At 37.5% G+C, this 16,764-nt stretch overlaps 1 protein-coding gene across 1 annotated transcript in view; it reads left to right on the top strand.

Moving 5' to 3' along the window:
- The window catches only part of COL24A1 (collagen type XXIV alpha 1 chain), a 396,719-nt gene that overhangs the window by 81,596 nt on the left and 298,359 nt on the right, over positions 1-16,764 (top strand). Inside the window, exon 9 of the mRNA XM_018045691.1 lies at positions 9,877-9,921. Within this exon, the coding sequence (XP_017901180.1) occupies positions 9,877-9,921 (45 nt within the window). The remainder of the gene's footprint in view (positions 1-9,876; positions 9,922-16,764) is intronic.

Raw genomic sequence — 16,764 nt, 5'->3', positions numbered from 1 at the left:
ACCTGGTATCATTTTTCTATATAATTTTTTGCTTATTCTCAAAACTTCAGGAACATTATTGCCTTACCTCAAGTAGTATTAGGTTGGTGAAAAGGTAATTGCAGTTTCAGATCGTGAATTTTATATCATTATAACTAGGCTCAAACACATCTTTATTAATCAAAATAAGAACCATTACAATCAACACATTTTTGCCAAAGAGAAATAAGTTTGTTTATTCCTGCAGTGTAAAAATCTGTCCTTCGAGATTTGACAAATTCTTGGAAAGCATTTGCTGCTTCCTGCTTTCTATGGAAGCCTTTTTCCTGCAAAAAGTAGTTGAGATTCTTGAAGAAGTGGTAGTCAGTTGGCAAGAAGTCGGGTGAATATGGTGGATGAGGCAAAACTTTATAGCCTGATTTATTCAACTTTGAAGCGCTGGCTGTGCGACATGCAGTGGGATATTTTCTGGAGGAGAATTGGGCCCTTTCTCTTGACCAATGCTGGCTGCAGGTGTTGCAACTTTTGGTGCATCTCATCAATTTGCTTACCCTACTTCTCAGATAACATGGCTTCACTGGGATTCAGAAAGCTGTAGTGGATCAGACCAGCAGCAGACCACCAGTAACGAGGACCTTTTTGGAGGGCAAGTTTAGCTTTGGGAAGTGCTTCTGAACTTCTTCTCAGTCCAGCCACTGAGCTGGTTGTCACTGGTTGTCATATAAGAGCCACTTTTCATTGCATGTCATAGTCTGATCAAGAAAAATGGTTTGTTATTGCATAGAAGAAAAGATGACACTTCAAAACGATGATTTTTTTTTGACTTGCAGTCAGCTCGTGAGGCACCCATTTAGCTAGCTTTTTCACCTTTCCAATTTGCTTCAAATGCCAAAAGTCGGTAGAATGGTCAGCATTGAGGTCTTTGGCAACGTCTCATGTAGCTGTAAGAGGATCAGTTTTGATGATCCTCTCAGTTGGTCATTGTCAGTTTACGATGCTGACCACCACACTCCTCATCTTCAAGGCTGTCCTCTCCTTTGCAAAACTCCTTGAGCCACTGTACTGTACTGCAAGTTAGCAGTTCCTGAGTCAAATGCATTGCTGATGTTGTGAGCTGTCTCTGCTGCTTTAGGACCCAGTTTGAATTCAAATAAGAAAATCACTTGAATTTGCTTTTTGTCTAACATTATTTCCCTAGTCTAAAATAAATGTATAAAAAAGCAAGTAATAAGTCATTAGCAAAAAAAGCAAGAAATGCACATTAAAATGACATATAACATAATCACATTTAAGAATGTATTCCAATCATATCAAACTGCAAACTTCAACAGTGCAAAACTGCAATTACTTTTGTACCAACCTAATACATGGTTGTTGATTTTTTAAAAATCTTGTTCTGATTTCTTGCTTAAGGCTTCTTTTTCAATCAGCTATGGCTGGTTTATCACTATTTCTCATTTTTGCCATAGGTTTCCCTGATTATTTTGGCCAAACATGGCTATAAACCTTTGTATTCCTCTTGGCATTGCTGACATGAGTCCTGTAGAGTGTGACAAATTATTAGATACTTGGACCTAGTCTGTAGAGGAATGCTATTATATTGTAGAAAATGAAATTTTAATAATGGCCTTCAGATAACAGTGCATTAGGAAATAAAAGGAAATATATGTGTGATTTAGGGGTCCCTAAGTGCAAGGACTGTGTTTTATTCCCTGTGGTATTTCAGCCCAGTGAATGCCACTTAGCAGCCATGCTATTAGTGAATGAATGAATGCTGCTTGTAAGTTTATTTTTATTGGAGCATAGTTGCTTTACAGTGTGGCATTGTTTGCTGCTCTACAGCAAAGTGAATCAGCCATATATGTGTGTGTGTGTGTCTGTGTGTGTGTGTCTATGTGTGTGTGTTTATATATCCCCTCAGCAGAGCACTGAGTTTCCTGTGCTATTCTGTGGGTTCTCATTCGTTTTCTGTTTTGTACACAGTAGTGTGTATATGTCAGTCCCAATCTCCCAATTCCCCCTCCCTTTCTCCACTTAGTATTCACATGTTTGCTCTCTACAAGTGTTTCTCTATTATTGCTTTGAAAATACGTTCATCTGCACCATTTTTCTAGATTCCATATGTGTATGTTAATGTACGATATTTGTTTTTCTGATTTTCCTGTGTGAAAGTCTCTGGGTCTGCCCACGTCTCTGCAAATATCACAATTTCATGCTTTTTATGGCCGAGTAATGTTCCATTGTATGTATGTGCCATGTCTTCTTTATTCATTCATTTGCCGATGCTGTTTATAAGTTTAAGTGACTGTTCCCTTTCACCTAGTCCTTGTGTTTGTCTTCTTCTTGAAAGAGTGCTTCTCAAGTCAGTGACCCTTCTTACCTGTCTTATTTTCCCCTCAGTCCTCCAAACACCCTCCATCCCATTTAGGTAGAGTGAGTGGAACTAGTTAACCTGCTACTAATATCTCAGCGATGTTGCCGTTCACACGATCATGCATAAGGACAGCCCACCTTTGCCTCAGCTTGCAGAGACGAGACAGAAGCAAAAGATACATACAAGGAAGTCGCTTCAGACAAAAGGGTGGTTTTGAGATAAAGTTTGTCACTAGGATTCTGCAGTTGTTTTAATCACATCATTTTATCCTACAGTTCTTTCAGGAAACCAGTATTAGGTAAACAAGATATAGTTCCTGTGTTCAAGTAGTTTACTGTCTAAAAAAGTAAGTAGATACTAAAGTAAATCACAAAAGTGAATTAGTCTATAACAAGTGCAGTGATGGAGATGTGAAAAAGTTTTTGTAGCAGTGATTGAAGGTTACCTAAACTTCTTAAGATTGTAGGTGGGGAAAGTGTTTAGAGAACACTTTGACGTTGCTCAGAGGCAACATCTGAGATGCATCTTGAGGATGAACAGAAGTTATTGTGATAATACTGTAGTTAGTAGACATGTATGCTGTCTACACACAGGTGATGACATGAACCAAGGCTTGGAGGCAAGAAGCAGGTCCTTGTTTGGAGATTATAAAGCGTTAGTCAGGGTGTGTCTGGAAATAAGGTGCATTCGGGGGTCAAATCATGAAGGAGCTTGGATACCATGGTAGAGCATTTATCATATGGTAGAGAGCTACTGAAGGGTTTTAAGAAGAGGAATGCCAGAGGCAAATCATTGAGTCACCAGAATTTCTTTGGTGTTTTGGTGGATTCTAGAGAGGAATGCTCCTACTTTTCTAAAACCTGAAGTTTAGGTAAGGAGGCTCAAGATAGGAAAACAGAGTTGATAACGCAGAAGTTGTCTTATACCATAGGGGGTACTTTCTCATATGTAGGAAAAATCTTTATTTTAGTGAATATAAGTCCTTCCTATTTAGTGGAGGAAAAAAACTTAAAAAAAAAAACCCAGTCATATATAAAGTTGACAACATGGAAATAATATCATTGAGACTCTTTCTCAATACATATATACAAGCATTCTTCACTTTGTGTGGTTCCAGTATACACAGCTTTCACTTGCCATGGTTTAATTAACACCAGTCTCCAACAACATGGTTCAAATTTCACTTAGCACAATATATTAACTCTGATTAGCTGCATAAAGTATAAACTTTGCTACTGGCTCTTCAGCTTACAAGTCTCTGCATAAATAGGAGATATGCATCAAGGTTAGTGACCAGTCACATCACTTCAATCAGGATCTGTTGGTGATTGTACTGTGCACATCTGTTAGTTACTACATAGACAGCAGAGTGTTGTTGCTTCCTTCTTTCTATGATGAACTCATGTGACATTTTACACAGATGGATAAAAAAAAAAAGCCTGGTAAAGAAGACGACAGTACAGTGAAATAAAGAAATAGTGATAACAGAAATTGAAATTAGAATTGAATATAGATGGAATTATAGAAGAAATAGCTGATCCTGGAACACTGTTGCCACTTGAGTTAACTAGATATGCAGAGAGAACTTAGTAAAGGTGAATTTTTGACATAAGAGGAAAGGGTTGTGATGAATAGGACAGAGATGTCCCAGAGGAGCTTACAACAGCAAAAAAAAAAAAAAGAAAGAAAGAAAAATCTTCATAGAAGAAGAACTCTTGGACCTATTTCATGACACTGAAAGTGCAAAGGATGAAATGTTGGAAGCTGACCTATACTTAGAAAGAAATGTGACAGTTTGCCAAACCATAGGATATATGTCTGCTCAGTATGGTTCTTTATACAAGAAAAGCACATATTCAAACTACTCTTCATAAATTTTTGCTAAGAAATGAAACTTTAATTTTCACTGTTTCTAATGTTTTAAATTACACTGTACTAAATTAATCTTAGTTGAACATTTTTTTCATTTCCGTATACAAGTGTAACTGACAGATTTTTAACATTGACAAAAATCTTAAAAGATCACAGACTTTTTCCCATTATTAATATTTCTTGCATGGTTTCAGCCTATATGCTCAGTTTTATAGATATCTAGTACCATGCAAAGCAAGGATGGTTCTGTATGTAAATGGTTCCACTATTTTCCTTATGGATAAATATTTTATTTATTTGTCCAAAATTTAGTTAGTTGGGGAAGTTCAGGTATACACTTGAAGTTTGTTTCCTTTCCATCCCTTCATATTTCTAATTTTGATTCAGTTGTATCTTTCTTTTTCGTCCTGTGTGGTCATATATTGATAACCTATTTGTTAGGATTCAAATTAGTGTTAAAAGAAGTATTAAAATTAAAATCTCTATATTAAAATTAGATTCTAAGCCCCATTTATTGGAGTTTTTAGCAAGTCAACTTTCCATCACAACAAAAATCAAGACAACCCTATAACTCTTTACATTGAGTTTTTAAACTGTTTTAAAACAATTTGTAAATTTTTCTATTGGTACTTAAGAAATGCTTTCATTTCGGTTTCAGTATATTCATCAGAGAAAAATCATATGTTGTTAGTTACTGGACCTTTTTTGTTCTTCCTATGTGGTTATAGGAAGAACAGTGACTCAAATAATATTTTCAAAAGACTACGATATAAACAAATTTTAAAAAATAAACTGTCAGGGTCTTAGATTGGAGGTATGTCAAAACTTGAATTTAGGTATTTTTTCCCAGGAACATTATTTCCTTTACTGTTTAAAAAAATGTTACTGATTAGCATTTAGAAAACAAATGAGGCCTATAGTCACAAATTGAGGAATAGGGAGACTTTTATACAATAATGGTGCTAACTCCAGTATATTACAGTGGAATAATATTACATTGAAAAATAGCAAAAACGATATTTTCTCCCACTTAGAACCTTTCATTTCAATATTAAGAGAATTGAAATATCATATTAAATAATACTTAGAATCTATTTTCCCCCAAATAACTTAAATTCCTCTTCGTCTTTACATCAATTCATTTATTCATCCAGATCTTCCCATCAATTAATTGACAAGCACTTACTATGTTCTAGACATTGAGCATACTGTATTAAAGTAGTTCAAGAACTTAGGTTTAAACTCTTTAAGGGGCTCATATACCATCTCTAACTCCACCCTCAAATCTAATTTATAAGCATGTCTCACCTAGACGGTCGTAATAGTCTCCTACCTGATACAGTCTCTTTCCCTTCCACTCATCCCAGAGTCCCCATCTTTGTTTCAGATCATATGCCCATGGGAACCTGAATCTGGTTTTCCTCTGATACATATATCAGTGTTACTTAAATTCTTCCTATGCCTCAAAGCCTGAATTGCCTCTTATAAACGCCTTTGTTTTTCATTCAATGCAGGGTGAAAAGGAAAAAGTGAATTTCTTAACAGATTCTAGTAATTGCAGAATCCTAGCAGGTTAAAGGAAATCTAGCAGTAGTTGAATTCAGTGCCGTCATTTTACAGATGAAGACTTTGAAACTCATGATGTAACTAGCTCGTGGCAGAACTGGGTCTAGGGTTCCATGTGCTTGGTCTTTTCATTATTAGTAGCAAATCAAACCAAACCAAACCAAAGCATTTTGTGCTTTGCTTAGGCTCTTTTGATTGCAAAGAATGGAGACATAGGCTATCTCAAGGAAGAGAGAATTATTTCAGTCCTCTCTACAGCATTAAGGGAAACCAGAGACCCATGGAATCTAGACATATGTATTGTAATATGACTTGGTCTCATGGAGACAGGTACTGATTCAAGGCAGCGCTGAGTGTCTTAGCAGCATTAGTTTCTCTTTTGCTATACTTTTCTGTTAGTACTTCTGCTCCTCTCCTCTCTCTGCATCTGCCTTTTTGTGTTACCTGGTTTTCCCTCTGACAACTTTCTTTCTCAATATAGTTTCTTTTCACAATAATTTTTTCTAAGTTGTACTTTGGCTTTCTTCTCTTTCTCTTCTCTTTCCTTTGTCAGTCTATCTAGCTTTAGCTAAGTACCTAAATGAGTCTTTCCTTCCTTCTATTCCCTCCTTCCTTCCTGTTGAACTTACTTTTAATAAGATTTTAATTGGCCCAGCTTGACCCTGTTTATGAGAAAGTCTCTATTCCAAGCGTCTTTATAGGCTACTGGCCAGACTTCATATTGGCTTCCCTTCGATTGTGCCATCACCTGTGGCTGAGGTGGAGTAGGAGTGAGCTCATGAAGAAAAGATCATGACTGTTTGGGGATGCCCTCTTATTAAAGGCTGTTGATGACGAAGAATCTCTTAGGAGGGAATTGTAGGTTTAGAGGATATTATGGTCAATGTGTCTAGTTCACTGTTATAATCTGCTTCAGGGAAAGTAAGCTAACAAATTAGCACCAGTCTTTCACCAGGGCTGAGGAGGAAGAAACAGATAGTGGCCAAAGAAAGGGAAGCATATAGTTAGACTCAGCAGTACACAGAAATAAAAACAAGGAAGCAAATATTTAATACAGGTTTTTTGTTTGTTTGTTTGTTTGTTTAAAGAAAAGGAGCTAGGCCCATGGTAGAGAATTTCTCTATCTATATGCCTCTCACCCCGGCTCCCCATTTGTCATCTTCCTGACAGTCTCCTAGGAACTACATCCTTCTAGAGCTGCTGCCTCATCTGGGGGAGTTGCAGCCACTATTTTAGTGCTGAGGACATTTCTTATTTCCCAGTATTAAAAAAGTAAAAAGGCTGGGTTTGTAGATATTTTTTATCTGTAGAATCTTTAACATTTGGGCAGCTGAGAACAGTGTCCCCTGTTTTGTAATTAGGCTGGTATTTTGCTGTCTTAAAAAAGTATAAACTCAGAGTGAAACTGTGGGTGTATTAGAAGCCATTGGTAAATGTGTAACTTTAATAATTCCTTTTGTTGATTTGATGCTAAAGCTGAAACTCCAGTACTTTGGCCACCTCATGCGAAGAGTTGACTCATTGGAAAAGACTCTGATGCTGGGAGGGATTGGGGGCAGGAGGAGAAGGGGACGACAGAGGATGAGATGGCTGGATGGCATCACTGACTCGATGGATGTGAGTCTGAGTGAACTCCGGGAGTTGGTGATAGACAGGGAGGCCTGATGTGCTGCGATTCATGGGGTCACAAAGAGTCGGACACGACTGAGCGACTGAATGGAACTGAACTTTGTTGATTTGTCTTGGTTATCTACAGTTGAACATTTGATGAGAATGAGACTATCCTACATTTGAGTTTAAAACAAATATAGGCTTATAAAGTAAATAGAAGGGCAGGTTACTAAGCTCATGATGAATCTGTCAAACCAATATGATTCCACCTTACTACCTACATGACTTTGGTCATATCATTCAATTTCTCAGAGAATTTTCTCATCTGTAAAATTGGAGAAGGAAATGGCAATCCACTCCAGTATTCTTGCCTGGAGTATCCCATGGACAGAGGAGTCTGGCAGTTTACAGTCCATGGGGTCACAAAGAGTTGGACTAAAAAGCCTCTTGATGAAAGTGAAAGTGGAGAGTGAAAAAGCTGGCCATGGGGATGACCCAGAGAGATGTTATGGGGAGGGAGGTGGGAGGGGGGTCATGTTTGGGAACGCATGTAAGAATTAAAGATTTTAAAATTTAAAAAATAAAAAAATAAATAAAATTTAAAAAAAAAGAAAACCAAATGAAACAATGTATCCTATAATCAATAAAGATGCAAATATGTTAAAAAAAAAAAAAGCTGGCCTAAAGCTCAACATTCAGAAAACAAAGATCATGGCATCTGGTCCCATCACTTCATGGGAAATAGATGGGGGAACGGTAGAAACAGTGTCAGACTTTATTTTCTTGGGCTCCAAAATCACTGCAGATGGTGACTGCAGCCATGAAATTAAAAGACACTTACTCCTTGGAAGAAAAGTTATGACCAACCCAGATAGCATATTCAAAAGCAGAGACATTTCTTTGCTGACTAAGGTCCATCTACTCAAGGCTATGGTTTTTCCTGTGGTCGTGTATGGATGTGAGAGTTGGACTGTGAAGAAGGCTGAGTGCTGAAGAATTGATGCTTTTGAACTATGGTGCTGGAGAAGACTCTTGAGAGTCCCTTGGACTTCAAGGAGATCCAACCAGTCCATTCTGAAGGAGATCAGCCCTGGGATTTCTTTGGAAGGAATGTTGCTAAAGCTGAAACCCCAGTATTTTGGCCACCTCATGCAAAGAGTTGACTCATTGGAAAAGACTCAGATGCTGGGAGGGATTGGAGGCAGGAGGAGAAGGGGACGACCGAGGATGAGATGGCTGGATGGCTAAACTGAACTGAACTGAAGCGTCTTGGCATGGCATAAATGCGGAAGATACCTGCTTCATAGGATTGCTATAGAATTAGCCACTTCCGTGTTTTGATTAGTTTTATTAGTTCAGTGAAGTTTCTTTCTTCTCCTCCTCTTTTTTCCGTATTCTTTGTCGTGGCCACTTCTCTGATTTTTAACAGTCTAATCAGGAAAGAACAGAGCTCCCGGAGGACAGGCCATTTCCTCTGCACTCTGGTTTTTTCCTTCTGTTACTCCCTTGTTACTTACATGCTTACATTTACAGATAACACAAAAATTTTGCCTCCAACTTGCTTTCTCACATTTTCTGATCTTCACTCTGGTTCCCAAGAGTCTCTCTACTTAAACATTTATGTATGCTTTAAGTTTATCATCTCAGAAACTGCTTAAATCATTTCCTTATTTTTCAAGTAGGCACTTCTTCTAATTTTCCCATTGTCTAACCAGAGTATAATTTCCTTCTCTAATTCATGAGTTCATGTTCATAAATCCTCAGTGATTAATCCTGAATGACTCTCTTCCCTCTGTTAGTCTATATCCTGAAACCCCAAAAACATATCAGTTTGCTGTACGTTAAATTTGAAGTTTCAGATATTTGTAAACTGATTTATTTCAGATTTTTGAAGTTTGCTTAGCATTCAGAGATTCTTTTAAAAAGGAACTTTCTTTTGTTCTTTTATATACAGCAAAATCGAGTAAATAGCAGGTTGATTTACTGACTGTTAATTAGAGCTGTATAAATATGCTGATTCTTTGTTCCTGTCTTTTTTTTTTTACCTTCCTTCCTTTTGCTCATAGAATATCTTTCTAGAGCATAAAGGTTGTTATCTCTTTTATATCTTTGAATGTTGATGATAGAGATTAAAATTTGACTTTGGTTCTTATTTGGAAAATCTTTTTTGTTACTAATGTCTTTTTCTTATAAACGATGCTGTTTTTTTATTCAATACTATGTAACCATTTTAGTTGCCAACAACAAATCATTCAAATAGCACTCAAAATTGATTAAGAATTATTAATAAGAATTTATTATTCAATAAAATTAAATTTTAATTAAAAGGATAATGTTTGATAAGAAATAGATTAGTAATAATTACGTTTGTGTTAATGAGAAAACCGGAAGTTGGGGTGAATGACCACTGTGGCTAGTTATCAGACTCACATGGGTTTACTTTTCATAGCATGTCTTCACCTTTACCGTTGCAGGGTCTCAAGGGGCATCCAGGACTCCCAGGACTCCAAGGGGAACAAGTAAGTATTCTTCCTCTGTCAGACTTGAATCTTCTCCAGTGAAAAAAATACACAGTGGGAAACTCCATTGAGAGATTATTTTTCCACACAACTCTTTCAGTTTTTCTTAATGCTTTTAAGAAAATGCTTTTTTTAATGCTTATTTTTTTCTTAATGCTTTCAATTTTCTTAATGTCTTTTTCCTGTCAATTTTTCTTAATTCTTTGATACTTTTTAGTACAGGAAAAACTTCTGATTTATTAGCTACTAAATTTTGTTGTTTTTTTCATATCTTAGACTTACTTTCAACTATCTGCCTAATATGCTCCGGAACAGCTGTTTTAAACTTTTGTTATTCATAAACTCTTGTGAGAATCTTATAAATGTTGTGAACCCTGTCCCCGGATTATCCATGCATATGCACACGTGCACACACACACACTCTCTGATTTTCTTGTATGTTTCAGGGGCTTGCCTGTTCTCCAAAGTCTATTCACAGCTGTTAGTTCCCTACCGTTGTGTGAAGGAATGCAAAGAAGTTTGATAACAATCCAAATTCGAATGGCAGTATGCTATTTTTTGTTCATTCTATATATACACACATATGTAAAAGTCAAAATAGTTTGGGAACTGTTTAGTTTTTGATCATGTTATTTCTTCTTTCTCCCACCAGAAAATAATATATCATATGTCACAGGAAAAAATAAAGTCAAATCTCTTGTTTTCAATACAATGTGTACTAGGCCAGGATGAATAAATCAGTGGACGTGAGTCTGAGTGAACTCCGGGAGCTGGTGATGGACAGGGAGGCCTGGCGTGCTGCGATTCATGGGGTCGCAGAGTGGACACGACTGAGCGACTGAACTGTACTGAACTGACTGAAGGTGGCAAATCATTACTGGAGATTTAGCAAAGAGCCTCAGAAAGTCCTAAGAGGAGCTCCAGAAAGAAAAGTGATGGATTATCCCTGAGGGAAAGACAAATAAATAAATAAAGCTTTGTTCATTCATGTTAGAGGAACAGTAAGCTCTATTAGGGAGAAGGCGATGGCACCCCACTCCAGTACTCTTGCCTGGAAGATCCCATGGACGGAGGAGCCTGGTAGGCTGCGGTCCGTGGGGTCTCGAAGAGTCAGACACAACTGAGCGACTTCCCTTTCACTTTTCACTTTCATGCATTAGAGAAGGAAATGGCAACCCACTCCAGTGTTCTTGCCTGGAGAATCCCAGGGATGGGGGAGCCTGGTGGGCTGCTGTCTATGGGGTCACACAGAGTCAGACATGACTGAAGTGACTTAGCAGCAGCAGCAAGCTCTATTAGGCTTCCCTGGTGGTTCAGACGGTAAAGCGTCTGCCTGCAATGCAGGAGACTTGGGTTCGATCCCTGGGTGGGGAAGATCCCCTGGAGAAGGAAATGGAAACCCACTCTAGTACTCTTGCCTGGAAAATTCCATGGACAGAGGAGCCTTGTAGGCTACACTCCATGGGGTCACAAGGAGTCGGACACGACTGAGCGACTTCACTTCATTTCTTCTTCTAAGTTCTATTAAGTCCCTGAGGCACAGTTTTTCAAGATTACTAATTACTGGACATGGCAATAAAAGCGATATATGTATTTGTTGCAAGTACAATCTCAGTTTCTTCAGTACTTAGCAATCTCAAGTACAAGATCAAATGAGTGCTGAAAAGCATTTGAGCATATGTAGGAAAAAAAAAAAAAAAAACAGAAGGGCAAGAGGGAAAGAAAGATTAGATCCTGGGGAAGGAAAAAAATTCCTAGAATACTGCTTTGGCAGAAATGTGTGGATTCCAATGAAGAAAACCTGCCACATCACAAGTAAGTGAAAAAACTGACCGTTTGTCAATACTGACCAGTTTTCTCATAACTGCTCTATTATCTAGTTCCGTTAGTATACATGTCCCTGTTCTGAGGGTGACATGCTTGTGAGAAGAGTCTAAAATCCGTTTTAAAGATGAACATGTATTATTGGAATCAGTTCTATTTTATGTAATTCCAGAAGAAAAAAGACAAAATTGGTGATAACTGTGAGGAACAACTAAAATCATTTTGCATTTTAACTGTTGGAAACACTGTGGACATTAAGAGGAGCATGACTAATTTGCTAGGAGACATTGCCTTCTGGAAAATTTATAAATATCTATTAACTGGCCAGAAACATTTAGGAAAGTAATTATATCATCTTTATAAGCTCTAGTATTAAGAGCTGTCATTTACTGAGTCTTTATTAGTTGCCAAACTGTACTACTGTTAACTGGAACTTCAAGTAGTATAATTGTGTATTGAATATTTCCATATGTTAACTCATTTGATGCTCCGCAACACTAAGAATTATTGTAGTTACCCCTGCTTTTAAATATGTTTTCCCACATTGTTCTATTTTCTCTACATTATAATCCTGTGACCTAGTATTACCATTGTATTTTACTCATGAATAAATGAAGACATAGGGAGGACCCATGCTGACGGTGCTTGGACTCTCAATGAAGTCTGACTCAGAGCGTCGGCTTTAATTCTTCAAGTGAGAAATGGGATTGGGACAGGTTTACTATTCCTGATTTTTCCAGGAGTAGAGGTATAACCCTGTGTCTAAATTACTCCAGACAATCTACAGATTAAAGTGAGCCATTTTTTAAATGCAGAGTAAGTGAATTAAGTTACAGTATTTCTTTTGAGTCTTTTGAGCTCTGTGGTTGTCCAAGTGATTTTAGGGTGTGGTTGGCTTAGAGTATGTTTATGCCACATACGACTGCTGAAAGCTTACTTATTGACTTTATTTACTGTTGTTCCAGTAGAGCAGGATTTAGTCATCGAATAGAGTCCTTTTATGTATTTCTCTGTGCAGCTGGAATGTGTTATATCTCTACATGTTGTCTTAACACTCTCTATGAAAATCTGTTAAAATCAGATTTCATTTATGTCTTAAAACAGATTGCTTTTTAATTGAGGTTGGTTAACCTAATTTGGCTAGGAAACTAATGAAAGGGATAGTGGTTTCCATTAACCAGAACATACAGAATTTAAAAAGTGTTTTATATTTATTTCACTCATTTCTATTGGCATATCCAAATATAAGGTTTTTGTGGATGTCTGGATATAGGCCTGTGTGTTTTAGAATTGGATGGGGAACTGAGGAAGCATTTGTAAATAGACTGAAGCAAATCTCGTAATTAGAGGGCTTTCCTTTGAGTACTACTATAAGTTATTTGCACTTCAAACCTCCACTAGGGAGGCAGCCTTGAATGGTGGTCTCTGGAGTTAGACTTGCTAATTTAAATTCTGGCTTTCTAAATAGCTGAGTGACTTTCCACTGGTGGCAAACACTTTGTATCTTATTTTTTGCATCTGTAAAATAGGGATAATATCTACCTTATAGGGTTTGGGTAGATAAAATATGATAACACATATAAAATACTTGAAATTGTGCTTGGCATATCAGTGCTCAATAAACATTATAGGGATAAAATATATACTATGTATAATGTTAATAAGGTAATTTCTAGCACATAAATATAGTTTCTGAAATTTTAGGATATAATCTCTACATGTAGATGAGAATTTTCTGTAGTTCTCAGAAGATCGCTCTTTATTCACATTCTATTAAATTGTTCATTGTCATGTGTGTGTGTGTGTGTGTGTGTGTGTGTGTATACACATGTGACAACTTTTGTCAGATCACCTGGCTCTGCTACTTACTATGCCATCTCAGGTACATTTCATAACTTCTCTGTATCTTTCTTACTTCAAATGTAGAATGAAGAACATAGTATCTATGAAGAACATAGTATCTATCATACTTTATATCACAGATATAGAGTAGCTGTAAATCACATTGCATGGTGATGTGATTAGCACATAAAAACGTGTTGAAGTGAAGTGAAAGTCACTCAGTCATGTATGTCTCTTTGTGACCCCATGGACTATATAGGCCATGGAATTCTCCAGGTCAGAAGGAGTGAGTAGGCTTTCCCTTCTCCAGGGGATCTTCCCCACCCAGGGATCAAACCTAGGTCTCCTGGATTGCAATCGGATTCTTTACCAGATCGAACCCAGGTCTCCCACATTGCAGGTGGATTTTTTACCACCTGAGCCGCAAGGGAAATCTAAGAATACTAGAGTGGGTAGCCTACTCCTTCTCCAGTAGATCTTCCTGACCTTGGAATTGAACCGGGGTCTCCTGCATTGCAGGCAGATTCTTTACAAACTGAGCTGTGAGGGAATCCCAATACACAGAAAAATGTGAAGTAAATAGTAATTGTTGAAGCAAGGAAAGGAAGGGGGAGAGAAAAGGGAGAAAACAAAATGAGAAATGTATTCTGAGAAAAGTGCAGAGAAGGACATATTAGAATATAAGTCTAATAGAATGGAAGGGTGAAAACTTTGAACTGTGATCCTTTATTTGCCTCTTTCTGGGACTGTTTTTTCTCTAGATTTTTTAAATTTCAGGAATTTTATAGTATTTCTATGGTTAAACTAGAGAAATTAGCACAATCTTCTGTATACTTCAGAGCAGAGGGGCAAAGGACTATTGTCCTTTGTATTAGTAGTATTATCTAATACAAAAAAACAACAGGAAAAGAATTTTTACAGAATAAAGAATCTATGAAAATTATCACTGCTGTCATCATTTCAGTTCAGTTCAATTCAGTCAAAGAGTGTCTGACTCTTTGTGACCCCATGGACTGCAGCACACCAGGCTTCCCTGTCCATCACCAACTCCTGGTGCTTGCTCAAATTCATGTCTGAGTCAGTGATGCAATCCAGACAGCTCATCTTCTGTCGTCCCCTTCTCCTCCCACCTTCAGTCTTTCCCAGCATCACGGTCTTTTCAAATGAGTCAGTTCTTCACATCAAGTGGCCAAAGTAGAGGGGTTTCAGCTTCAGCATCAGTCCTTCCAATGAATATTCAGGACTGATTTCCTTTAGGATTAACTGGTTGGATCTCCTTGCTGTCCAAGGGACTCTCAAGAGTCTTTTCCAACATCACAGATTAAAAGCTTCAATTCTTTGGTGCTCAGGTTTCTTTATAGTCCAACTCTCACATCCATACATGACTATTGGAAAAACCATAGCTTTGACTAGATGGACCTTTGCTGGCAAAGTCTCTGCTTTTTTAGTATGCTGTCTAGGTTGGTCATAGCTTTTCTTCCAAGGAGCAAGAGTCTTTTAATTTCATGGCTGCAGTCACCGTCTGCAGTGATTTTGGAGCCCAAGAAAATAAAGTCTGTAATTGTTCCCATTGTTTCCCCATCTATTTGCCAGGAAGTGATGGGACCAAAGGCTATAATCTTAGTTTTCTGAATGTTGAGTTTTAAGCCAACATTTTCACTTCTTCCTTTACTTTCATCAAGAGTCTCTTTAGTTCTTCTTTGCTTTCTCTCATAATGGTGGTGTCATCTGCCTATCTGAGGTCATTGATATTTTTCCCGGCAGTCTTGATTCCAGCTTGTGCTTCATCCAGCCTGGCATTTCACATGATGTACTCTGCATATAAGTTAAATAAACAGCATGACAATATACAGCCTTTATGTACTCCTTTCCCTATTTGGAACCAGTCTCTTGTTCCACGTCTGGTTCTAACTGTTGCTTCTTGACCTGTATACAGATTTCTCAGGAGGCAGACCAGGTGGTCTGGTATTCTCATCTCTTTGAGAATTTTCCACAGTTTGTTGTGATCCACACAGTCAAAGGCTTTGGCACAGTCAATAAAGCAGAAGTAGATGTTTTTCTGGAACTCTCTTGCTTTTTCAGTGATCCAATGGATGTTGGCAATTTGACCTCTGGTTTCTCTGCCTTTTCTAAATCCAGCTTGAACATCTAGAAGTTCACAGTTCACATACTGTTGAAGCCTGGCTTGGAGAATTTTGAGCATTACTTTGCTAGCGTATGAGATGAGTGCAATTGTGCGGTAGTTTGAACATACTTTGGTATTGCCTTTCTTACATATATTTTTAGCATTTCCTTACTTCACAAGTTATGTATTAGACCTAAATGAATGAATGAATCATGTATCAGTGGAAGAAAGTCACAACATATGGAGGTATTTCTTCTCACTTTTCCACAGGGTTTTGCAGCAAGTTTCCTTTCTTATGTGTTTGAGCCTCCATGTATCAGCCTTCCTTAAATCAGGCACAGAAAGTTGTCAATTCAAAGTGAGTTTCCCATTCAAAGTTGCTGTGTGAATTTTTAGATATACCTATGTCATAATACAGGTATTTAACACTTGATATCCATTTACCTACTTTCTGAAGCTTGTGCTCTGAGAGTTAAGGCGAGTTGTAGGATGGCTGAGACATCCTAGGAGTCCTAGGATTCCCATCCATTGAATCCTAGGAGTTCAATCTGTAAAGATACTGGTTATTACACAATGTATCAACTCTTTCTCTAAATGTTTTTTAAAATTCATGTATCACTGAATTTTTTTATCCTATGTTTATCTGTATTTATCCTACATTTAATAATCAGTATCTCATTTAGGTCCCTAATCTAATAGTTGTATTCATTTTTATTTAGCAATTTATCTCATTTTCTTTTTTTTTTTTTTTTCAAATTGAAAGCAGTCGAGGTTTCTTAACTGACGAGATTACAAAAATAATCATGGTAGATACCATAGTTCATCCTTCTATTAAGCCTGTTAATATGGTCTTCCCTGTTGCCAGCATCTCCAGCTTCTACAAAATGCATGGCCCTTTTCTTCGTCTCACCTCACGGAGAAGACAGTTTGAAGGCCTATAGGAAGTTGCTTCTTTGAAATATTTCCCAACAGTATAGATCTCATGAATCAGATGGCCTTCATGCAGATAATGCTGTATTTGCCAAGAGTCCAGCAATCAACATAGTATCTGT

Source organism: Capra hircus, chromosome 3 (assembly GCF_001704415.2).
Source record: "Capra hircus breed San Clemente chromosome 3, ASM170441v1, whole genome shotgun sequence".
In the NCBI taxonomy this organism is placed as follows: domain Eukaryota; kingdom Metazoa; phylum Chordata; class Mammalia; order Artiodactyla; family Bovidae; genus Capra; species Capra hircus.
The sequence above is the reverse complement of the archived record's forward strand: the minus strand, read 5'-3'. Positions and strand labels throughout refer to the sequence as shown.